The sequence below is a fragment of the Psammomys obesus genome, unplaced genomic scaffold (genome assembly GCF_907164565.1).
Source record: "Psammomys obesus unplaced genomic scaffold, mPsaObe1.curated_primary_1811, whole genome shotgun sequence".
In the NCBI taxonomy this organism is placed as follows: domain Eukaryota; kingdom Metazoa; phylum Chordata; class Mammalia; order Rodentia; family Muridae; genus Psammomys; species Psammomys obesus.
In genome coordinates, this window is record NW_026590062.1 from 15,856,504 (window position 1) to 15,881,477 (window position 24,974).

Consider the following 24,974-nt stretch of genomic DNA (forward strand, 5'->3'; position numbering starts at 1 on the left):
CTATCTATCTATCTATCTATCTATCTATCTATCTATCTATCTATCTACCTACCTATCTATATTTAACTGGTGAAACGGGCAAAAATAAAGTGAACTTATTTTAAATAACAAAGATTTGGGGACTGGATGATGGCTCAGTTGGTTACAAGCACTGGCTGCTCTTGCAGAGGACACAGGTTCAGTTCCAACACCTGCACGGTGGTTCACAATCACTTCACTTGTAATTCCAGTTCCAGAGGATCTTGATGTCCTTTTCTGGCCTCTGTGTGTACTGTAACCACATGGTGCACATACCTACATGCAGGCAAACACTGATACACATAAGATAAATAAATCTTAACAAAGATTTGGAAGAGTGAGGGAGCTTACTTGTGCTTGTCTGATGAAGGCACAGACTGCTATAGTCTCTTTGGAGATAACTGATCAGTGTATCTGTCTAAATTTTAAATTGCAACTTTTTCCCCCCCAAGAACAAGGGACTGGCTGTACAAGTTGAGTCTCAATTGTTCACGTAAGATTTGAGCGGGACTATGAGAAGGGCTGAAACTGCAATGCTGTCCCTGCTCTGTCCTTTCAGGGCTGCAGGGGTGCGGCTGATCCGTGAGATGTGCCAGGAGGATCTGCATGCAGTGGTGAAGAGCTGCTTTGCACTGGTCAACAGCTCAGTCTCTGAGGGCATGTCAGCCGCCATCTTGGAGGTAACCACAGCTTGAGAATGCCCAGGATGGGGTACCAGATTGTTTTCTTTCTTCTTTGCTTTCCTAAAGATTCATTTTAAATTACGTGTATGCACGTGTGTCTCTGTGGGAGAATGTACAAGTGAGAGCAGTTGCTGGTGAAACCAGAAGAGGGCGTCCAGACACCCTAGAGCTGGAGTTGCAGGTGGTTGTGAGCCGCCCCATGTGAGAGTGGATTTGCATCAGCTGGCAAAGAAGCCAGCTCTACCTGTGCTCTGTGTCAGTCCCAGTTGGGTGTTCAGCCCCAACCCCTCAGGCAGTCTGTCCCCTCAGCAGCTAACTTTGAAGCCAGGGTAGAGAAAGTGCCCAATTGCTCTTCTACACGTACATACACATACCCCTCCCCCCTCCTATTTCTTAAGAGCAGGTCGAGCCCCTGGAGTCTGCTGAGTGGTTTTATAAGCAGCAAACCCAGCTCTCTGTGGAGTGAGGAACTGCTGTGGGACTTGGCTTACCTCACGGGAAAGGCAGCTGCTACCAATTCTGATGCCATTGAAATGTTGATGTGGCCGCTGGCTCCTTTGAGAAGTCAAAATAACCTTTGGGCGAAGTTGAATGAAGTTGAATTGTAAGCGTGCCTCTCTAGAGTCACTTCAGATGGCCAGTGTGTTAATCAGAGCACACGCCCATCACTGGTCCCTGGAAAGTGAACATTTGACCTTTCTGAATCTGCTTTCCTGAGCAGACACGTACAGTTGCCCATGGGCTAAAATACATGCTTCTCACTGAACACTCAAAAGCAAAAACTCAAAAGGCAAGAGCAAATCTCAGCCGGATGCACAACCACTGGCTGATTATTGCTAAAAGCCTGCCAGGCCTTTCCTATTCAAGCATATTGTTTGAGCCCCCACACAGAATAACCTTCAAAGAGGGGGATGGGAAAATGGCTCAGGCAGTAAAGTGCTTGCTGTGCAGCGTCCAATCCCCAGGACCCCTAGGGAAGGACAGGCATGGCTGCTTGTGAGTGTAAACCCAGTGCTGGAGGAGGTGGAGGGGGGAGACAGGCAGACTCCTGGAGCTCGCTGGACACTCAGCCTAATAGAGTCTGTGAGCTGCAAGTCAGTGAGAGACCCTGCCTCAGAAAACAAGTTGAACAGTTTCTGAGGAATGTCAATCCCAAGTTTTCCTCTGTCTTCTCTTATGCCCAAGTCTCTTCGACCCCAAAGACCACCAAGGAGTGTTCTGCCCAGTTCACGAACCCCAAAAGACGAGGAATAAATGGACTCCACTGTAAATACATGAGGTTCTTTTTATTACAAATTACAAGCTGCAGCTTGGGCCTACACTTTCCCATTCTTGTGGTTACCTCCAGGCTATTCTGTGGGTAGGAAATTCTATTATCTTCTTTCTGAAATTGGTGACCTATGGCCTAGTTCCTGGTGACTTTGGGGCGGGGTTCAGGACTGATTCTCTCACTTCTACACACCCTACACATACCCTAGCACACAAAAAGGGTGTAAAGGGCTGCCCTTCTTATCCCTGCACCCAACATAGGTGTAGTCGCACACAGACAAAACCTCTGGGGCAGGTTTTGCCACCTGGGCAGAAGAAGGACTGTGATCTAAAGCTAAGGGAAAGAAGGAGAACGTTTGACCATAGCCAATAGTGCTAGCTCTAGTGACTGGAGAACCTTCTCCAGTCACTTGAAGGACCCTGTAATAGGGTTTCAAAACACTGGCGCCATTTTGGTGCGAAAGTGTATATTTGAGAAGGAAAGAGAGAGGGAAAATGAGAGAGGGGAAAAAGGGAGAGAGATACTGATTTTCTGTTGGTACACAGGGCAGAACCATTCTGTATTCTTTTGAAAAGCCAATGCTATTTTTAAATGTCAGGACTAGAAGATCTGATAAGGGCATTCATTTGGGGTGTGGAAACTGCCAGGGGTGAGGAATTTTGCAAGGGGGCAGATAGTCTTTTGCATAGAAGAGCTGTACCACCGGCCACTGACCAGCCTCACTGAAAATGCTCCCTACTTAGTTCTGTGAGTTTGTATGAACACCCTCAGATCAAATCATCTCCCCTCCCCCCACTAGTGGTGATCCCTCAGAATATCTTAACCACAAAGTCCAAGCCAATCATTCTTCAAGAAAATACAGATAGGGTGGTGTTTAGCCTCAGGCATGACCCAGGACTGCCTGCCTGCAAGCCTCATAAGCTACACACACGGGTGAGCCATGCATCCCTCCAGCCGGGGTATTCTTTTTTATGGGGTGCATATTCCAGTGGCTGAGTTTCTTATGACTTCTCAGCAATGAGAAGTTCTGGCTGGGTGGCAGAGGCAGGAGCATCTCTGTGAATTTAAGGCTAGCATGGCCTGCAGAGCTAGTTCCAGGACAGCCAGAGCACAGAGACACCTTGTCTCACCCCTCCTCTCCCCAATAAACCAGTCTCTGTAAACCCCAGGCAGCTCTAATAAGGATTGGGGGCTGGCTGCAGGGATGTTACAGAACAGTCCAAAAGGGACCTGTTCACCCACAAGAGGAGGTTAAGCTGGTCTAGGGAGGCCAAGTGGGTCTGTTTTTGGAAGGGAAGCGTGTGTCTTGTATCCTGGCATTTTGTGTGTCTGTCCCAAGTGCCAGGCTTACCCCCTCCTCTGTCTTTCCCTGCTTGCTCTGTGAATTTGCTCTGAACGCAAGCATGCCTATTTCCAAACACTGTCTAGCGCATGGCTTTGCCAGCTGCTGCACTATTGGGGCCAGCTTCTCAGTATGTTCATATTCTTGGAGCTTGTCTGTGCTCAGAATGTGCCATTTTAAAAAGGGGTTTATTTTTATTTTCAATAATATGTGCTCATGTGGGGTATGTGCTCATGTGTGGGAGCGTCCATAGTTACCTGAAGAGGACGCTGGAGCTTCTGGATCTGGAGTCACAGGTGGTTGTGGGCTGTCCAGCTTCGGTGCTGGGAACCAAACTCTAACCCTTTGCAAGAGCAGCAAGCACAAGTGACCCCTGAGTCATCTCCTCAGCCCCATCCTTCTTAGTTTCTGAGCTAGGGTCTTTCACAACCCGGAGCCTGACAGTTAGGTTAGACTGGCTAGCCAGTAAGCCCCAGGGATCCCCATGTCTTGGTACCCCCAGCCCCACACCCAGTATTCAGATTGCAGATATGCACCACATACCTGGCTATGTCTGTGTTTTTCACGTGAATCCTAGGAGATGGAACTCAGGTCCTCTTGACTGCAGGGCAAGCACTTTACCACCCAAGCCATTTTCCAGCACACTTGCCTGGCTCTTAGATGACACCCTCATCTTTACTTCTCCCGTCTTCACAGGCAATGGATTTGGAAGTTCCGGTATTAGCCAGGAACATCCCTGGGAACTCGGCCGTGGTGGAGCACGGAGTCACAGGTCTGCTGTTTTCAAACCCTCAGGTAAAGGATCCTTTCCCCACGTTTGCCTCAGTGTGGTTTCTGTCTATTTGTATAAAGAATGCCCGCGAGTCTGGGGTCCTTGTAAGCCTCCCAGCTCCTGGTGGAGATAGCACGCTCTGTGGTTCTGTTCTCAACTTGGAGGGACACCCAGCGTCTAGAATCCCAGGGTACTTCTGACTTGAAGATTGTAGCTCAGTTTGCTGAATGCCTGCTTGACATGCATAAGCCGGGCGTGGCAGTGCATACCTGTCACAGAACATTCAGGGGGTAAAAGCAGGAGGATCATAAATTTAAAGTCAACCTCTGCTGCATAGCTAGTTCAAGACCAGCCTGAGCTACATGAGACCATGTCTGAAAAAAGTTAAAAAACAGACAGACAAAACACAAATGCTCAAGGACTTTGCCAGCAAGTGTTCTCCTAAGTGGCTGTCTGTGGTCAGATACAGTAGAAGAGAAGGGCCTCCAGCCTCCAGGTACCTTGTGACATGATATGCATTCTGGGGACTGGAGGCACAGCTTCCTGCCTATCTTATGTGCCGGTCCTCTCAGGTCTCTCAGATGAGTACCAGCCACTATGAGTTATAGACACAGTCTCTGTGTCTTTGTGTCCACTCTTCCCCCTTCCCTCCCCCCAGTCCTGTCACAGTAGAACTTAGCTTACTCGCAGATGTATTTCAACCCAGCGTCTTCGTGTGGGCCTTACCAAAGGATGTTTAGAACAGCACCCCATCCCGGTTCTGTGCAGGAAGAGTTGCGATTCTTCACACTCTGAAATAGTGGCGAGAGACACGGATGTTACACTTACTTTGTTTTCTTCATCATCTCTATCAGACCGTACCCAGTGCGTGGTGGGATGGGTTGCTCTAAAAACAAAGAATGCAAGTTTTTTTTAAAAAAATGTCCAGGCTGGCATTTGTTTTCATCTCAACCGTGGAACTTGGCTTGGCCTCAGGGAGGGCAAGAGTGATTTCGAATCTGCATTCAAATGTGTGTGAGAATCAGCATTTCATTTATTAAGAAGAACCAGCCTGTCAGACCGCCAGCTTTGGGAGTTAAAATATGTATATGCAGTGCGGAGGACATAAATAATATGTAAGCATAAATGCTCTTTGAATTCAAGCTAAATATAGCTACTCATTCTGCATTAGTTGTTGTTCCTTAATTGAGAATAGAAAGAAACAGATCTTCCCATGTAGGGCTGGAGATAAAAAAAAAAAAACTGAAGAGTTAAGAGGGACTGGGAGGGTAGTGCCTGTATAAAGGGGTGGGGTACGTGGCCAAGAACCTTGGGCAGTCTGGGAGCTCGGTGAATGGACAGCATCAGAAAGGGGTCTTGGTTTGTGGACCATAATCATTGAATTCACCAGGTGCCTTGTGAGCTTGAGGGTGGAGAGGGGCAAGAGAAACCCACGGACTGTGCAGCACAGCTGGGACTGAATATCAAAGATCGTGGTTGTATTGACCATCAGGAAGAGGACCATTTCACATGCTGGGATGTAGCCCAGTTGGTACAGTGACAGCCTAGCATACATGAAACTCTGGATTCAGGTACCAGCATTGTATGAAACAGGACATGGCAGTGAACGTCTATGAATCTGGCATTTGGGAGGATGAAGAGGTCAAGTTCATCCTTGGGGACAGCTGTGCAGTACAGGGTGCTCAGCCACTGGTTTTGGTTGTGGCCACCTCTCTGTCTCCAGCCTTTTTCTTGGCCCCCTTTAGAGTACCCATCCCTTCAGAGTGACTTCCTGCTTCTGAGAGATGGAGATTTGATGCTCTTTTTTAGGATTTGGGCCTCTGCATTTTTCAGTTCTCCGGTACCTGAGACAGAACTTGCCCCTAAGCCCTTGTTCTTTGACAATGAATGGTAAAACCCAGAACCTGTCCAGTGTTGCTCCTTCCCCCCTCGCCCATTCTGTGACAGCTGCTTGCAGGTGGTTAGAGAGGAATCTGGAAGAAAAGGGCTGTTTTGTTTTCTATTGCTGTCATAAATACCATTACCAAATGTAACTTGGGGAGAAGATTTTATGTGGCTTACACATCCCAGTCACAGTCTGTCATTAAAGGAATTCAGAGCACTGACTCAAGCAGGAGCAGGAGCTGGAGCGCTGCTAAGTGGCCTGCCCCCATCGTTTGCTCTTCTTTCCTATACAACCCAGGACCACAACCCAGGGGATGGCACCACCCAAAGTGGGCTGCTCCCTCCCACACTGATCTTCACAGGCTTGTCCACAGGCCAATCTGATGGAGACAAGTCCTCTATGGAGGTTCTGTCTTCCCAGGTAACTCTAGTTTGGGTGACAAAAACTAAGCAGCTCAGGGCTCTTGCTTTGGGGACCTTATGGAGCCTACTGAATCATCTATATCTCTATCTGTGTATCTATGTCTGTATCTGTGTCTTCAGCTATCTCTATATCTATCTACATTTAATGTCCATATCTAATATATATGTATTTCTAATATTTATACATATATATACAATTTTTTATCTAAAGAGTTGATGACTAAACATATTTCACTGTTGTAGGGACAGAATAATCTGTTTTTGTATACTTCACCTCTGGAAAATTTCAATTTAACCGAAGCTTTCCAAACCCACTCAGCATTGATTTCTCATTACCTCAACAATCTGGTTATTTCTCCATTTAAGAGGAAGGAAAGAGTCTAGCAACTTTGTGAGGTGTTTTTATAGCTTAGTTTTATAGCTTCAAAATTAAGATCCATACGACATTTAATAGAAGCTGTGAATTCATATTCTGCCAGGGTTGAGCTCTTCAAGGGTAGCTCACGCTTATCTGCCTGGAGGTTTTCTGTTTGTTCTTTAAACAACTGTGGAGAAATAAATTTTGGAATATCAATGGTAGCATTTGGCTAATATTTATAAAGAGCATGCTGTATTCCAGCTCCTAATCTTAATGGTCAATATTGCTTATGTTTTTCTTCCTTTTTCTTCTTTTTCTTTCTTTCTTTCTTTCTTTCTTTCTTTCTTTCTTTCTTTCTTTCTTTCTTTCTTTCTTTCTTTCTTTCTTTCTTTCTTCTCTTCTTTTTGACAGGGTTTCCCTGTGTAGCCCTGGCCATCCTGAAGCCTGTTTTGTATACCAGGCTGGCCTTGAACTCAGAGATCTGCTTCTGCCTCCCAAGAGCTGAGATTAAAATCATGAGCCACCCACTGTCCAGCCACCTTATGTTTTCTTAAAGATACATTTTTTTTTTCTTTTTTGAGACAATGTCTATGTAGCCCAGGCTGTTCTCAAACTCACTATAGAACCAAGCATGACCTTGAATATCTGATCCTCCTGCCCTCCCCACCCTAGTCTACCCAGTGCAGATGATATAGGTGGACATCACCACACTGACTGTATGCGGTGCTGGGGATCAGACCCAGGGTTTCGTGAATGCACTCTGCCCACTGAGCTACATGCTTGTCTTAAGGCTGGTGTCTTTCTTAAAGACAACATCTTTAAGCAGAGATGGCTTGATTGTGTTTGGGGAAAGCAAGGCACTCTGGGAAATACCAGTCTCAAACTTGTGTCCAGACTGGGAGTTAGCAGTGCTCAGGGGTCTTGTTCCCATGCGAAATCCACAATGGCTTGCAGGCACTTTCTGTTGCATGCTGCTCCTTCATCCAGAAGATGGAGGTAAGACTCTCCTTTTTCGGAAGTAGCAAATGCAGTGCCAAGTGCCTCGAAGGAGATTTTGAATAATCGAATCTAGAAAGTACCAGTTTTCACATTTAAATTTAGAGCCAGCAAGATCGCTCAATGATAAAGGCACTCACCATTGAGCCTGAAGATTTGAGTGTTATCCCTGAGACCTAAATCATGGGAGGAGAGAGCTGACTACTGCAAGCTGTCTTCTGACTTCTTCATGACTTTTTTCCTTTTATTTATTTTTTAATTTATTATAATTTTTTCACTTTGTATCCCAGCTGTAACCCCCTCCCTTGTCCCCTTCCAATCCCACCCTCCCTTCCTCTTCTCCTTTATGCCCCTCCACATGCTTCTTTTAATCTTTAAAAAAGAAATATAGGGGTACAAAAATAAACAGAAGTTAGTTAAGCAGTCACTAAGCATCTAGTTTCCTAGCTCCGTGCATTTGGATGCTCAAATGTCCCAGTAGGAGTAGGCCAGGACTCCAGTGTTGGACAGAGGTGGCCTGGGCCTTGTCTGGCCTTGTGAGAGGAGTCTCCCCTAGCCTGTTGGTGTGGTGTGCAGGTACCATAAAGGGTTAGCTCTGTGAATCCTGACAGCTACACTACCATGAGAGGATTGAGGGAGTGTGCTCCAGGCACTAAAGTCCTGCAAAAAGCCCAACCCAGGTGAGAGAGGCAAGAATGCACACATGCGTGCCCCCCTCCCTCAGCCTCCTTCCACCCTGCATAAATGCTGATGGTTGCTCTCATGTCCTTCAGTCTGTTTGGCCCTGTCCTCCCTCCCTCCCTCCCTCCCCCCCTCCCTCCCTCCCTTCCTCCTGCTCTCCTTTTGAGAGGAGTTCTGCCACTTTCCCAGCTAGCAGTCCCCCACAGTGGACTCTCCCCCTTACTCATCCTGGTTCATCAGGAGAATGGACCTTTCCGGTCTGAGGCCCACACCTGCCCTTTGCTGGAGACAGATGGCACAGTCTGGCAGAAGGGAAGCCCCTAGTGATCCATGGAGCCTGCGCCTGACGAATGTGGCTGGATGGAAAGAGCCACCAGATGGGGCTCATGCCTCAGGAAAAATGGAAGCTGCACCCGGGGCTAGCTCAAGCCTGAACCTCAACATCACCTGGTCGTGGTGTGAGCCTGGGTACCAAGGCACTGGGGGAAACATCAGGAGAATCCTGCTTGTCAATAATTCTCCCAAAATATGAAGCAGATGAGGAACACGGTTCCTTCAGTGAGCTCCACAGTGTCTCCACCATTACAGCTTCTGTATAGTGAGTCACCTACCTACTTGCAGAGTTTGCCTCTGTGTTGCTGCAAAAACAAAGATGAGTTAGAGATGGGCTTGCAACCCAGAAAAGGGGCTAGCTGTGGCCCAGAGGAACAGAAAGGAAAGGGTTCGCCTTCCTTCCTTCCCTTATTCTTTCAGGCTGTCTGTGCCATATAAGGGCTCAACCAATCCCATTGCAGGGTCCCTTGCCAGGCACAGAGATGGGTAGAAGCTTTGGCACCCGTGTGTGGCAGAGATAATGACATCCCTGTCCCAGGCTGAATCAAAGCAGAGTGGTGAGGCTCTGTGGGAGTTCCCTGTAAAGAAGGTGCAGGCTGGTGAGCACCCTGGAAGTCATCAGGTATCTGAGGTGTCCCTTGGAGGTCACCCTTGGGCTGTCACTGGCAGGGTGATGCCTGAGAAGAAGGTGGAGACAGCAAGTAGGCTCAGTCACCTGCCTAGTGTCTCTGCTTGTGTTTCCCACAGTCCCCACTTCCTGTGGTCTCTGTCTCCAAGAACCCAGTATCTACTGTATCCCATCCCTGGCAGGCAGCACCTGGTCGGGCTCTTTATATTTCAGCAGCTGCTTTCATTGCCGTGTCTTTCCTGGCCCTGAGCAGCCAAAGGAACCTATTTGAAATTATGAAAATTCCGTTCCTTCCACCAGTATCTGAGAACCCTTTGTGCCTCCCCTCCCACAGAGGGAGTGATACACATGCTAGACCAGGCTGGGGAGCCCACTATGCCCTCCACCTAGATCCACTAGTTGTGACCCACAGGGGCTTGTCTTTGAGCAGAAAGCTATTTCCATGCTAGGTCCTTTGTTGGAGAGCTCTACTTGGCCTAGGTGACATCTGGGTTCCCCCACCATAGCACCAGATCTGTAGTTTTCATTTCTTCTTTTAATCATCTGTGAATGTGCCAGCTGCCTCTTTATCAGCACCAAGCTCCTGGAGAGCAGGGCTGGAGGAGGAAGTGGAGGAGGAGAAAAGCTATGGAATGCTGTCTGCTGGGAAGGACATGGTTGTTTCACCCCTGAACTCACAAAAGAGATGTATCTTAGTTCCTTTCCTGTTGCTGTGATAAAACACTGTGACCAAGGCAACCTCTAGAGGAAGGAGGTTATTTGATTTTATTGACTTATAGTTTTAAGGGGTTAGAGTCCGTAATGATGTAGATAGCCTGGCACACAGGGCAGGAGCATGAAACTGAGTGCTCATGTCTTTGACTGTAATCTCAAAGCAGAGAGCAGATTAGAAGTAGCCTTGAAGTCCTTTTTACCTCAAAGTCCACCCCCAAGTATCTACTTCCTTCCACAAGGCTGTACCATCCAAGCCTCCCCAAAAGGTGCCACCCAGTGGGGACCAAGTGATCAAATGCCTAAGATGATGCAGGGGACATTTCTCATTTGCGCCACCACACAGTGGTTACCTGCATAAGACCTGTACAAGATCAAGCCTATCAAAACTCCAGCACAGATGGGGCAGGGGCTCACAAGGCTGCAGCCCTAGCTGGGAATCTATTGGCGGTTGACAGCTGTGGGGGGGGGGGGAAGAGTCATTCTTCCTAGGAGTGTATAGGTACTGGTAGGTTGCTCACAGCCCAGTGGGTGACCCTAAATCATGTGCTTCTAATTTCAGTGAATTACTATTTTTTTTAAGAGGGAAATTAAGCTGAGAAGATGTAAGGGGGGGGACTATGAAAGAGCTGGGATGAGAGAGTATATAGGATTGAGATGCTTTGTATGCATATATGAAATTTTCAAAGAATAAATTTAAAATCTTATTATTTTTTTTTTTTTAAAGAAAGAAAGGATACCAAAATAGATGATAGACTCTGCAAGTAGAACAGTCCCGTTATGTATCTGGAGATAAAACAATGCTTGTCTGTATCACTTAAAACACAAACAAATGACTTTACGCAGGTGTCTGACCAAAGCTCTGCACACTTGCAGCCCAGGAGGCAGCTCTGCTCTGCACCATTATTTTGCTAAGCTGGCTGTGTCCTTTGTGTTTCTGAGGGACTTAACTGGGTGTGCCACCACTGGCTACTCACTGGGGGATGGGAGCCATGTGCTTTTCCTAAGGCTGATTTATAGGCATCCATGCTCACTCACTTTTGAGCTCCCTGAAGAACTGGGTTCCTGTACATGCTTTTCTTTTTCATTTTAATTGTCGTAGTGTATTCACCTTCTCTGACTTTCACTGATGGCTTTAAGGGTGTATCTATTGGTCCTAGAGACAGCCCCTCTCTCAAAGCCACTTGACCTGTTTAGGTCAGCACTCTGGCATGCTCTGGTGTGACAGCTGTGTAGAACCCATGATTGCTCCAGGCTGACTGACTGCAGATCAGCCTCTGCCCTGATTTACTGCGTGCACTCCACAGATGTTTTTTCTGTGGCCTTCGCTCTTGGCAGTTCTTTGGTCTGTGTGGTGTGGTGACACCTCGTAGGTTTCAGATACATAGCCTGATGTCTCACACATAGCCTGGATTTATAGGAGGCCATGGAGTATGGACCAGTCCAGGGCATCATAGCTCCTGACCTTTGCCATGGCCCCTGATCTTTGCTAGCTTCTGCTGGTTGGGAGCGAGTCGCAGTTTTTCTCCTGAGTCAGGGAGTGGGTTGGGCTCATCCCCGTAGTGTGGTTACCACAGATCCATAGCCATTGTGGACAGATAGAGCCATCCGTGGGTGTTGGGCTCGAGTCTTCTCCCTGGACCACATTACATTAAAAGCTGTTTGTTTCATCTGGGAGGAAAGAGGAAGTAAGTTCTGGGCTGCAGTCCTGGGTATTCATGGCTTGGTCCCATGGGGCCACTTTGCTGGTCCAGTCTGGCCCAGCTGTCCACCCAGCGAGCCCAGTAATGACCACTATAGCTGAAATGGGGCTGGTGGTCCAGAATTCCGCTCCTCTTGCAGTGGCATTGCATCTCTGTCCTTGGCATCTCACCCTTAGTGAGGCTGCCCCAAGCATCTTTCTGTGTCATTTTCCAAGGAGACTTGAGAAAGAAGAAGCAGACACCAAAGCTAGATTTTACTTCTAAAATTTGCTAGTTTCTTTCTTCAAAGCTTTGCCTGCGAGTCAAAACAACATAACTTCTGACACATCACATTGATGAAAGCAAAAGCTTGGTTTTGTCCACCCGCAGTTACAGGGATGGGGACTCCGACAGGAGCGGTAGCAGGCCTTTGCATGAGGATATGGAGGGCATGTGGCAGCTGACTTTGCAGACAGTCCTTGACCGGGAGCGAATGAGTGTCAGGAGCTTCATCTACCCATAGGACAGTAGTCAGGCTCAGTAGATAGTCACTGCAGAGCCAGGGGTAAGGTTTCCTTCCTTCCTTTTTTTTTCTTTCTTACTGGCCAGTTTTCTTTTTTCCTTCCCCCTCTTTCCCAGTGCTCTTTAAGCCAGCTGTAAGGTATATCTGCTATCTAGTCCTGATTTTTCTTGCTTCAAGCCCCCCCTTTTTTTTCCTAGATTACATTGCTGAGAAAATAAATAAATAATAGATAGATAGGTAAGTAGATAGATAGATAGATAGATAGATAGATAGATAGATAGATAAACGAGTAAGTGCTTTCTTCTCAGAGCCTATCCCCCATCATTCTGGATTTTGTTCTAAAATTGCCCTGCAATCTGAAGCAGTAGGAAGCAAGGGCCCCAGCTTCAGCCCAGTCCATCAGATAAATCACAGATATGGCCAACATCATAAAAGTAATATTCCCAAGTGCTAAGCCCCTCGAATAATTTTAATATGAATGTTGTTCTCCCACATAGTGTGAATACGTTTTTACAGTGAAAAGAATACTAATTTGCTAGAAAAATGTGTACATGATACATAAAAATAAAATCCCACCCACGTAAATGTTGCTATTTATATTGCCAGCTATAAAAGGCATTCATACATTTAATTAACAATAATTCTGAGAATATGTGGACGTTCCCTCTTGACAGTAAAGTGCTGTGTGTTAATCTCAGGCCCTGTCTTCTAGATGGAATTTACTCAAGCCAAGGGAGTAAGAGAATAATAGTAATTAACTGTGTATGAGTTTCTGAGGGAGAGTCTTGGGTGTGTATCTGTGTGTGTGTGTTGTAGGTACAAGTATACATGCGGGCGTTGGGGTGCATGTGCGGGCCAGAGGACATTAGCTGCTGTTCCCCAGACAGGGTGCGCCTGTCGCTTGTTTTGTTTTGTTTTGTTTTGTTATGACAGGGTCTTTCGTTGGCCTAGAATTCACAAGAAAGCGAGGCTGGCTGGCCAGTGAGCCCCAGGGATCTGCCTGTCTCTGTCTCCCAGGCACTAAGACTACAAGAAGATCTTTTCCATGGGTGTTGGGGATAGAACTCAGGTCCTCATTTTGCAAAGCAAGCACTTCCCTGACAGAGCCATTGCCCTAGCCCTGTCAGCGTGAGATTCTGTAGCAACTGCCACCACTGCTCTGGTTGACAGTTGAATTCTCTCTGTAAGCCTCTCTGCCTCCCTCAGGAAAGGTAATTTGTGAACTTAACCCAGACCTCCTAGCTCCGCACTCCCATGCAAGTGTGATAAATGATGAATGCTCCCTTCCTCTCCCTAAACAAGCTTTGATATCAGAATACATCTTAATTTTTCTAATTATGAAAGGCTTTGAAATTAAGTGCTGGTCAGCAGGAGCCTCTTGATGCATCAATTAATAATGTGCACATGGTCCTGAAGGGAAGCTACGGGAGCTAAGGCAAGAAAACGAAAACCCAGGACCTTCCCATGCTCTGTGCGTGCGGCCCGAGGGGACAGTGGCCTTTGCTTATTCACAGGTGATCAGTGTGAGGCCAGAGGAGGTAACTAGCATGTCCGAAACCACCACAATGAAGCAGTGCAGAACACAGACTTGAGCCCGAATTCATTGCTTCCTTCTGCACCAGGCATTGCCTATGGTGTGAAGGGGTTCTCTGGGTCCAGAGTTGTCTGAGGTAAGGGTCTCTGGCTGTGGCCATAAAGGAGGGAAGAAATTAGGACTCCTAGGTCACTGCAAAGAAAGGAGACAGGATTTTTTTTTTAAAGATCTTTCTTTAGCATATGTTAATTATATATACTAACAGGTTTTGTTGCAACATTTTCATGTATATTTAATGTTTCCGACCATACTTGACACACACTCTCTTGCCTCTCCCTCAGTCTCATTGGTTCTTTTCCCGATGAGTCCCTATTCTCCCTCTCCCTCTCTCCTGCCCCTCTTCCATGTGAGTTAGTGCTTATTTTCATGAGCATGGACTCCTTACCGGTGGCTACACTACTGAAGAAAGTATCTTTCTTACTTTAGCTGCTATTAAACACCATAATCAAGAGCAACTTGGAGAAGAAAAGATTCATTTGGCTTCTAAATCCTGAGCACAGTCCATCATTGGGGAAGCCACGAACTCCAACAGGGCAGAAACCTGGGGGTGAGAACTAAAGCAGACACCAGGATGAAAGTTGCTTACTGGCTTGCTCTCCATGGTTTGCTCAGCCTGCTTTCCTTATAACATCCAAGGGTGGCGCCAAGAGTGGGTTGGGTCCTCTTGCCTTAAGCACTAATAATAATAATAATAATAATAATAATAATAATAGTAATAAATAAAATAAAATGTCCCACAGGGGAATAGGGGATATCTCTGACTCTGCTTTTGAATCCCTTTCCCCTAGTTGGGTTGCCTTGTCTGGCCTCATTGGGAGAGGACACACTTAGTCCTGCTGCGACTTGAGGTACCAGAGTGGGTTGGCACCCCCTTGGGGGCCTCCTCTTCTCTGAGAAGAAAGAGAGGGAGAAATGGAGCGAGAGGGTGTGAGGGTAGGAATGGGAGGAGGAGATGGAGGGGGCTGTAAAATGATCAAATAAGTAAGTAAGTAAGTAAATAAATAAGCAAATAAATGAAAAAACAAACAAACAAACAAAAAACCTCTTCTAGATTCTCAGGAAGAGGTGAGGCCTCCTGAGCAGCCTCAATCCATGACAGAATATCAATGGGCCCAGTCACATGTGGGTAGGTCACAGATGCAGCATTCCACAACACCAGCCCCCTTCCCCCAGCTTTCACAAGGCTAACACCCCACACAGTGTTCCCTGAGCCTGAAGGGTGCCTTACGAGCTTCCCATTTAAGGCTGAGTCACTTACTGTCAGCACTTTGATCATGTGCTGTGTAACTGCAGAAAACAGGGAAGGCTGCGGGGAAGCATGATTGACAGCTCTGGGGTCTTCCGTGCATGTTCACAGCAGGTGTTTATAGGCCCAGATCTGTGGTGGGTGTGTTTGTGTGTGTGCTGCTTCTTGTAGGTACAGGTCACTGCAAAGCTGCAATGAGAATGGCATGAGTACATGGTTGTAGACATGGCACCATCGTGTGTGTGTGTGTGTGTGTGTGTGTGTGTGTGTGTGTGTATGGGTGTGGGTGTGTATGGGTGTGGGTGTAAACATGCCACAGCATACACATGAAAGAAGTTCAAATGACAGTTTGTGGGAGTCAATATGCGTCCTGAGGCTTGAACTCAGGCTATTAAACTTAGTGGCAAGCATTTTTATCCACTGAGCCATCTCCCCACCTGATATATGTAGTGTTTCTTTTTGTTGTTGGTTTTTGTTTTTATTTGTTGTTGTCTGTTTGTTGAGACAGAGTTTCTCTGTGTAGCTTTGGCTATCCTGGACTCACTTTATAGACCAGGCTGGCCTGAAACTCACAGAGATCCACGTCCTGGGATTACAGCTGTGCACCACCGCACCTGGCTATATAGTTTCTTAATTCCAATGCTTCTACTATTCTGATTTCCTCTCCCATCTCCCTGAAGTGTGTTTCTTCAGGCTGTGAGGCTGACAGGGGGAGAGCAGGAGCTGGTACAGACACAGGCTTTCAGACGGGTCCCCAGGCTTCCCTCCACCCAGCACTCATTCGTGTTTCTCACCCACTTCCTGTCTTTCAGGAGTTCATTCAGTTGGCAAAGAGACTGGTTAGTGATCCCACACTGGAGAAGGAAATCGTGACCAATGGAAGGGAATACGTGAGGACACATCACTCCTGGCAGGTGGAAAGAGACACGTACCAGCGTCTCGTCAGGAAGCTGGAGGTGCGAGTGGAGGATTAAATCTGGAAGTCTGCACTTGCCACACCTGCCACCAGGACCATCAGGTGTCCAGATCTGAGCAGACTACAAGAGATGGGATCTAGTCCTAGACCACGGGAATCCTAGATTCCCCAGGAACACATCCATGCCCAACTCTGCTGTGTGGCAGACACAGTTCTGGAAATGCTTACAGCTCAGTTCTGGATAGACTTATAGCTCACTCCTGAGAGTGCTTATGACTCAGTCCCAGAAGTGCTTACAGCTCAGTCCTGAATGAGCTTGTAGCTCACTCCTGAAAACTGCTTATGCCTCAGTCCCAGATAGGTTTGAAGCTCTGTGCAGGGCATGAAGTACATCTCAGGGGCGTCTGGGGGAGTGTTCCAAGAACTGCTTTTGCAATTTATAGATGCTTATTTTTAAGCAGCCACAGTGTAGATCCTTCCCTTGCCTTCAGAGTGACCTTTGCCTATCATTGCCAGTTCACGAAGAAGAAACTAAAAGGCCAGGGCTGTCAACTGAGTGGAGCTGGCAGCATTCTTCGCTATGATCTTCATCTAAAAGCCATCACAGGGATCTGATGGGGAATGTGAGGCCCCAGGCTCACAGCCCCAGGCTGTGGCTGGTATGCCAATAAGCCCTGGAGGGGTTGTAAATGGATTGTGTCAGGACTTGTCACTCCTCACTGGTGCACCTGAGAGATGAGCATGCTTTCCAAAGCAGGCCAGGTTGCCCTGTAGGCCCTGCCCACCTGCATCACATCACAGGAAGCCTGGAAGACGATTGCCTGGCCCCCATGATGGGGTCTGGGACCTTGACTTCAGTGTGGATGTTCTGCTAGGGAACTGAGGACAAGTATTGACTGAGTTACAAGACTCTATACAATGGTGGGGGTCTATTGAGGTGGGGGTCACTGAAGCACAGGGAGGGCAGTCTAGTCTGGGAGTCTTTTGATGGGTTCTCCCCACACCAGCACTCTGTGCCTCCAGAGCTCTTGTTGAATTCCAATAAGGGTTGTTACTGTAAGCAGGACATGGAATGGTCACCTGTGCTAAAGCAAGCAGCTTGGAGGAGAAGAGAAGAAAAATGGGGCTAAGAGGCACCCATGCAAAGAAAGTATCAGGCTCTAGAGGAAACTGAGGAGGAGTCAGAACCCATATTGTCCTTGCTCCAACTCTAAAGGCAAATCCTGGGCCATCTGCTTTTCTTTAAAAAAAAAAAATAAATAGAATCAGCAACATCTCATTTTAAGTGAAGCAGGATGGGAGGAAGCAAACTTATCCCAGAGCTTCAGGGATAAGAGTAGAACACAATTCTGTAGGGTGTAATTCAGCTTTATATTCTGTACCTCAGATCCAGCATAGTCACTTTCATGAAGGCTACAAAGGAGGCAGCAGCAATCCTGCCCTTCTTGAGCTCTAAGCATCTGGAGGCCCACTGAGGAATGAGCCCATTTCCTTGGACCCTGGTTTGTGCTGGGGTCTTAACTCTCTGGGCATGAGGAGAGGGAGGAAATAGTGGAAGGCAGCTCCTCTGAGCCCAGAGTTCCAAACCATCTCAGGAGAGGTCTGCAGAGGTCTGGTGTCAGTGTTTACAAAGTGGAATTTAAAGGGCAGGTGTCACAGAAGTGGATGCTCTGGAATGCACGCCCCTCTTTTGCCTGGTGATGACATCACTGCCTGACCTCCACTATGCCAGCCTCACTAAGCTTACATCTTCTGCAACTGTGCGCTTTGGGAAAGGGAGGATTCTTAATCAATAAAGCATGTCGCCATCAGCCATACAAAACAGCACCTCTTGTATGGAACAGTAACCCCACACTCCATGCCATGGTATCCAAGAAAACAAATTCGATACTCAAGCGTCTGACCAGAGGAGTTTGATGTGAACTTAGACTAAAGTGTGACGGTTGCTTTTCACTTTCTGTAACAGACACTGTAGCAACAGATAAAGAGGAAGGGTGTCTGAGGGCTCACAGTCTGGAGGTTCTAGTCTACACCTGGATGGCCCTGCTGCTCTGCGCCTGTGGCAGGGATGCATCGTGACAGGAATGATTGGCAGAGCAAAACTGCTCCCCTCATGGCTGGGAAGTGAAAGAGAAGGCAGAGGCAGTGGTCCCAGGACCCCCTCAAGGGCAGATAATGACCTAAAGACGGCACAGTAGCAGTAACTCTAAAGATTCTATCTCCTCAGAGGGGTACAGTGCAGCTCTCCCTTCAAGTAAGCCTGTGGGCTGGGCTGCTGCAGACCTCTGTGTGGGAGACACCCTCACTACCACGCAGGCCAGCGGGGAGGTTTGCAAATGTTCAAACACTTAAATGCCTCGCCTTTGACAGAAATGCTGAGTTGTTTCGTGGGCTCCTCAGAAGGGTTCCTGGTGACTGAACTCGCCTTCTCACTTATCCAGAGCTCCCTATCAGCTCGGGGACAGGTCTCAGCCTACTGTGTGCTGCTGTGGCTGAGCACGGTGGGCCAGGTAATGCATGAGGCACAGAAATGGACTGGTTAGTGGGTTAGGCTAGCAGCTCTTGCATCGGGCAAGAGCCTGAACTCACAGTCCCATGGCCGGAGAGCAGAGCTGGAGACGTACAGAGAGTGCATGTGGAAGGGGAGCTGGAATTTCACTTCTGTAGGACACCTATTTCTCATAGGACTCCTTTCCCCAAGCACTGGCCTCAACCTCTTAGAGTACTTTTCCATTGGCACCACCTGTCACCCCCAAGAAATGGTCCCAACACATGGCTGGGTGCAGTGAACCACAACTTTATACTTCTCAGTACTTGGAGGAGGTCGGAGGGTGGGGCGGGGTATCAGGATTTCAAGGCCAATATTGGCTTCATAGGAAGGATCAAGGCCAGCCTGGGATATATTAGCCTTTCTCAAAAAGCATCCCCACTTCACCCAGCAAAATATTCAAACTTTGGGGGCACATGTTTCCAGCAAACACTTTGGTAACATCTTTTCTTCCTCCTTTCTCCCACTCCATTCTCACTTCATCACTCCCACCCTTATATCCCTTTAGGGCATTGGGTCTCAGCCTTCCTAATACGGCAACCCTTTAATACAGTTCCTCGTGTTGTGGTGACCCCAGCCATGAAATTATTTTCATTGCTACTTCATAATTGTAATTTTGCTACTATTTTGAATCACAATGTAAATGTCTGTGTTTTCTGATAGTTTTAGGGCACCTTTATGAAAGGATCATTTGGCCCCCCAATGAGGTGAAGACTCATAGGTTGAAAGCCACTGCTTTAGAGCATCAGTGGGGCCAAGAGGGGCTAAAATACTGGGAAAGGTCTCCACCCAATAACAGCCACTGAAAACAGTAGCCCCAATCCCGACTTTGAACAATTTATGCACTCAAATGGCTTCCCAGCATGAGCGTTTCAGAAGCCTTGAGAGATCAGCCTGGATCCAAAGAACAGCCTGAGATCATTTTGCTAAGTCACAAAGTTTGTCTGTCTAGGACCCAGGATCTATTTTTCAATGGGGGTCTCCCTATATAGTTCTGGCTGGGCTGGAACTTGCTATGTAGATCAGGCTGGACTTGAACTCACAGAGACCCACTTGCATGCACTACCATGTCCAGCAAGGGGACAGGATCTTTCAAAGCCAAAGACAATTTTAATTACTACTACTACAACTATTGTGAGTTGGTATGTAGATATGTAGGTATGTTAAGCGTGGACAGACATGTCACTGTGTGTATATAGAGGTCAGAGGATAACTTTTAGGAGTTGATTGTCACCTTCCACTGTGAGTTCTGGTGATTGAACACGGGTTGGCAGGCTTACATGGGAAACACTTTTACCTGCTGAGTGATGTCACTGGTCCAGCGACCACTGTCTTATGGAAAGTGAGGACATTCTGAGAAAAGCTGGGCTGCGATTGGTTCCAAGGGCGAGTCTCTGAAAGAGGAGAGGCTAAGTCTCTTACATTGAACAAACTTAGTCAATGTGGCTATAGTTGAAATCATGCACACAGAACCAAGTATTTCACACAAACAGGTAAATGAGGAATAACCATGTGACCAGACCACAAGATGCTTTCCAGAGTGCTTCTGCTCAGGCATGACTAGATCCGTACATAGCCTGGCTCTTGCTGTTCTTATTACTGCTTTGCTTCACTCATGAGAGTTTCAGCAAGTCAGCCCCTCACAGACTGGGGTATAATCAACTTTCTGTACTCGTATCCTTTCTCCTCATCATGACAGAATCCCTAACAGAAGCAGCCGAAGGGAGGTTGGCTCATGTTGCCAGGCATTCAGTCTACCATGGAGGCTGCGGTGGCTCTGTCTGTGGCAGTGGGAGCGTTGGCCTACCTTATTCACACTTTGGCTGATCAGAGAGCTGGGATGGGAAAGCTGTGCAAGACCATTATCTTCAGAGTCATGTTTTCAGTGGCCCCCTCCATTGGCCAAGATTCTAACCCCAAGGTTCCACAGCCTCTCCAGAAAGTGCCATCAGCTGGGTTGTCAGTACGGATGGTTCTCAGCACAACTGCTGTACTCCCTAACCCCCATTTTGTCAACCCCATCACTTCCTGATTCTTTTTCCAACTGCAATTCTGCTTTACGGTCCGAACAACACATTATTTACTTATTTAGATTTATTTTTATTTATGTGTATATATGTGAGCCTGCATGGGTGAATATGCATTCGGAAGCCTGCAGAGCACTGTAGAGGACATCAGAGTCTCTGGAGCAGGAGTTACAAGTGACTGTGAGCTGTCTGTATAAGTGCTTGGAACTGAATCCCAGTCCTCTGCAAGAGCAGTAGATACTCTTAACTGCTGAGCCATCCCTCTAACCGTAGTAGTACTTAAAGTGTTTTAAATGCTCATCAGAGGGACTAACTTATCAGGGATATTGAGGAGGATTCTGGGGACATTGTGTCTGACCAAACAAAAATAAACAGTATGAATTGGGGAGATGCTCAGTATGCAAGAGCACTTGCCAAGTAAGCATCAGGACCTGAGTTTAGATCCTAGCACCTCCATAAAAAGCCAGGTATGGCCACTGTCCTGTGACTTTCCTGGAAAACAAATTACTCACCCCAGATAGGGAACTGAAGCCAGACTAAGATACAAGAACCACCAACTTGGTGAATCAGTGAGTTTGTCAGGGTTACTTAGAGGAGTGTGGACGATAGCTTACTGCAAAGGCCAGGATGGGTGCCTTTCTGCATGAGGTCTCCACACCACCTTGGGTAAGGGGAAGCTTTGTGCCTCTGTTTCGTTTCAGGGTCTTCTTGAGACTTGTGAGTTGTTTGCTTCCTGAGTTGTAAGAGCCTCCTTCTAGAATGGAATATTTTAACTCAGGAAGTTGTTATTTCACCGCCCCATTACATATAAGTATGCATATATGTAAACACAGTGCTCTGGGAAGTCTAGAGAGGAGGCTCGCTGACCATCAGACTAGCTACAGGTTCCCAGAGAGACAGTTTCAGGGGTTGGAAAGATGGCTCAGTGGTAAAGAGCACTAATTAGTCTTCTATTGGTCCTGGGTTCAGTTCCCAGCACAATTACACATGCATGCGTGCGCAAGAAAAATCTCAAAATGAGTAGTGGTTTAAACACTAGAGGAAACAATTCTTTCCCTCTCAAGTAATAAAACTCACTGGGAAGATCCAGTTGTCTATTTCCATCTTCTTTTTTCATCTTGTTCGTTCTCCCCCTCATCAAGCTGACCATTACTAGCTCATGGTGTGAAGAGGCTGCTTATACTCTGCCATTATACCTGAATTCTAGGCAAGAACAAAGATACCTATCCTTGTCTTGAAGACAATTCTTATTTTGGGTCGTATACCGTAGTTACATATAGCTGCAAGGGGAAGCTGAGAAATACAAACTCCTGGGTCCAGTAGGAAAGTTGGAATCTGTAACTGGGAAAGAAGGGACTGGTGCGTGTAGAGGATGCCCTGGCTGTGGCGGCAGCAGCCACTGAGATACACAGAACTGAGATCCTGAGATCCTGGTTTCGGCTATAGGCAGCCTGCTTTGTATAGTCACCAAATATCTTTTCATGCCAAGAACAGTGTTTTACTGGGCTTTAATTTAGCCTTTAAGGTCACAGCCTACCTTTTCTCCATCGGATGCTCATTCGTAGTTCAAGTTCTCCGCCAGCACGTTGCATTGATCAGCATCTCAAACTTTGCCATTCCTAAATTAAGAACTCAGTGTAAGAGAGAATGTGACTTTTCGTGGCCTGAAATGTCCCTTTGCTTGAGGTGAAACACAGCCCTGGGAAACAGTAAACTAAAATATATTGATTATACATAGACACATGCTCCCTCTGAATGCCCTCATGGTAGTCTGGAGTGAGTCAGCATTTTGCTGTATGTGTTGGAAGGTTCTGGACATTGGGATCTTTTCTAAAGAGGTCTACCATCCAATATTACTCTTACACATTAAAAATGAATACTAAAGTTGCTCTTATACATTAAAACATGAAATTCACAAGGCTGGGCAGTTAAAAGCACTGGCTGCTCTTGCAGGGGACTAACCTCTGATTCCTAGCACCCACATGGTGGCTCACAACAGTTAGTAATTCTAGTTCCAGGAGATCTGACATCTTCTGACCTCCTAAGAGACAGACATACATGCACATAATATAAAATAAATGTACAAATGTTTTTAAAATGAGTGCCAGAAGGCAGGGGCAATGGCTTGGTAGGTAAGATTATGTTCTGTATTTTACAAAGAAGCTGAATTCAGTTTCCAACACCTACTTCTGACAATCACTTATAACTTTAGCTTCAGGGGATCTGATACTCTCTTCTGGCCTTTGACACACACACACACACACACACACACACACACACAGATGTAAGTTGCATGACACAGGACCATAGCCTGTTGACAATATCATGGCAGAGCTTCTGATCAATGAATGCTAAGATAAGACTAAACTTTTTTTCTGGACAGACCTCATAGGCTATCCTACTGTGTTACGGTGCATGTGCAAACATCTGTTTACTTCTGGGCTCAGGATAATGCACCAACATTGACTTGGGTACTTTCTGCATAAGTGTACCCTCACACCTGAGTGTGGTTAACTGGAAAATTCCTACTCACAAGTTTTCTGCAGTTGAGAGCTGAGGTAGGCAGTGCCCAGTTTGATACCAGTCAGTTTCTGTTTTTATTTATTTTTTTAAGATTCATTTTTTTAAATTTATGTGTATGTTGTGGGTAAGTGCATGTGTGTGCATTGAGCTGGATTTCCAGATGGTTGTGTGCCTCCAATGTTTGTGGTAGGAACTGAACTCAGGTCTTTTGAAAGAGCAGCACATGTTCTTAATCACTGAGCTGAGCTGACTTCTCCAGACCCTAGAGTCAAGTTCTTGATATTGGACTTCAGAAGAGGCCTTTGAATGCCCAGCAGATAGAGTAGCTATCCTGAATGCCAAAGTCTGAATCACAAAGTAGGGGTTTGGGGAAGAAAGGTTTTGGTCTCTAAATGCAAGGTCTGAAAGTGTCTCAGAAACTGTCTGGAAGGTGTTACAACTGTCAGACTGGAGAGAAGAGAAACTCTCTCTCTCTCTCTGTATGTGTGTGCGTGTGTGTTTTACAAGACAGAGGGTAGTGGAGAAATTGGCTCACATACACCTCATGCAAATCGTCCTTGCTCAAGATAATTTCAAAACAACCCAACAGCTTTGTAAATGGGGAAAAAAAAAACAAAAACAAAACTTCTGAATTTTCATTAGAGAAAACTTCACAGCAAAAGCAGATCCTTTCTCCCTGGGCCCCGATGTGCAGACAAAAGGCAAGATTTCATAGCCCTGCTCTGCTTCTCTTGGTCATGGCCACACAGGATCACGACGCACACGCACGCTGTGTGAGGTGTGTTCTGTGGACCTGTTGACCGGCTGCCGTGCTGGGCTCTTTGTCTCACCCACTCCCCCAATCCAAAGGGTAAAGAGTATGTCACACATAAAATTCCAAATGCTGGGGCTGGACAGAGGGCTCAGGGGTTAAGAATGCATACTACTCTTGCAGAGGACACCGGTCTGGTCCCCAGCACCCACATCGGTGGTTCACTGCCTCCTTTAACTCCAGCTCCAGGGTACCTGGCACCCTCTTCTGGCTCCCAGCAGCACCTGTCCTCAGGTACACACAGAGACACATAAAAATAAAACAAATCTTTAAACATTCCAAGTGTTATCAACAATATTATGCAAGTGGAATTACTGGAAGTTTCACTTCATATGTGAATGAGGAAGCCAGGGGCAAACTCTGCAAATTTGTATACAGGTTCAAGACATGAAAATTCCCTGTCACTCTTCTATTGCTGTGAAGACACCAACTCATATAGAAAGGTCGTTGGGGCTTATAGTTTCAGGGGGTTGGTCCGTGACCAGCACTGCAGGGAGCATGGCAGTGTGCAGACAGGCTTGGTACTGGAGCAGTGGCTGGGAGCTCACACCTGATCTACAAGTACTTGGCAGAGAGAGAGAGAGAGAGAGAGAGAGACAGAGACAGAGACAGAGACAGAGACAGAGACAGAGGGAAGTGAAAGCTTTCTCAGGGCCAGTGAGGAGGGGTAAATACATTTAATCCCAGTGAGCCAGGACTACATAGTTAGCATACTGAGACCCTATCTCAGAACAAACAAACAAACAAACAAGATTTTCCATTCTCAGATGTGGCAGTTTCTTCTAGCCTCATGCCTTGGTTCCACACTGTGCCACCATCTTACCTCTAAAATAATTTGTCTTTGTGGTTTATACCAGTTTGGGCTGGGTTGTGGTGAGAGAGGCTAGCTATGGAGCATGCTCAACCTCTGTGCTGCACAGAGCCAGAGGTATCTATCTATCAGTGCAGCCGAACACAAAATCACAACATTAAGTTAAAATCTTAAGATTTTTGAGATTTTTTTCT

General features: G+C 46.8%; 1 protein-coding gene across 2 annotated transcripts in view; it reads left to right on the forward strand.

Moving 5' to 3' along the window:
* Glt1d1 (glycosyltransferase 1 domain containing 1) overlaps positions 1 to 21,720 on the forward strand; it is a 72,363-nt gene extending 50,643 nt beyond the window's left edge. Inside the window, exons 10-12 of one of the 2 annotated variants that reach the window (XM_055605825.1) lie at positions 578 to 698; positions 4,010 to 4,108; positions 15,957 to 21,720. In XM_055605825.1, coding sequence (XP_055461800.1) covers positions 578 to 698; positions 4,010 to 4,108; positions 15,957 to 16,118 — 382 coding nt within the window. In that variant the 3' untranslated portion in view covers positions 16,119 to 21,720. The remainder of the gene's footprint in view (positions 1 to 577; positions 699 to 4,009; positions 4,109 to 15,956) is intronic. The other variant, XM_055605826.1, reaches the window with a different exon arrangement.
* The last annotated feature ends 3,254 nt before the right edge of the window (positions 21,721 to 24,974 follow it).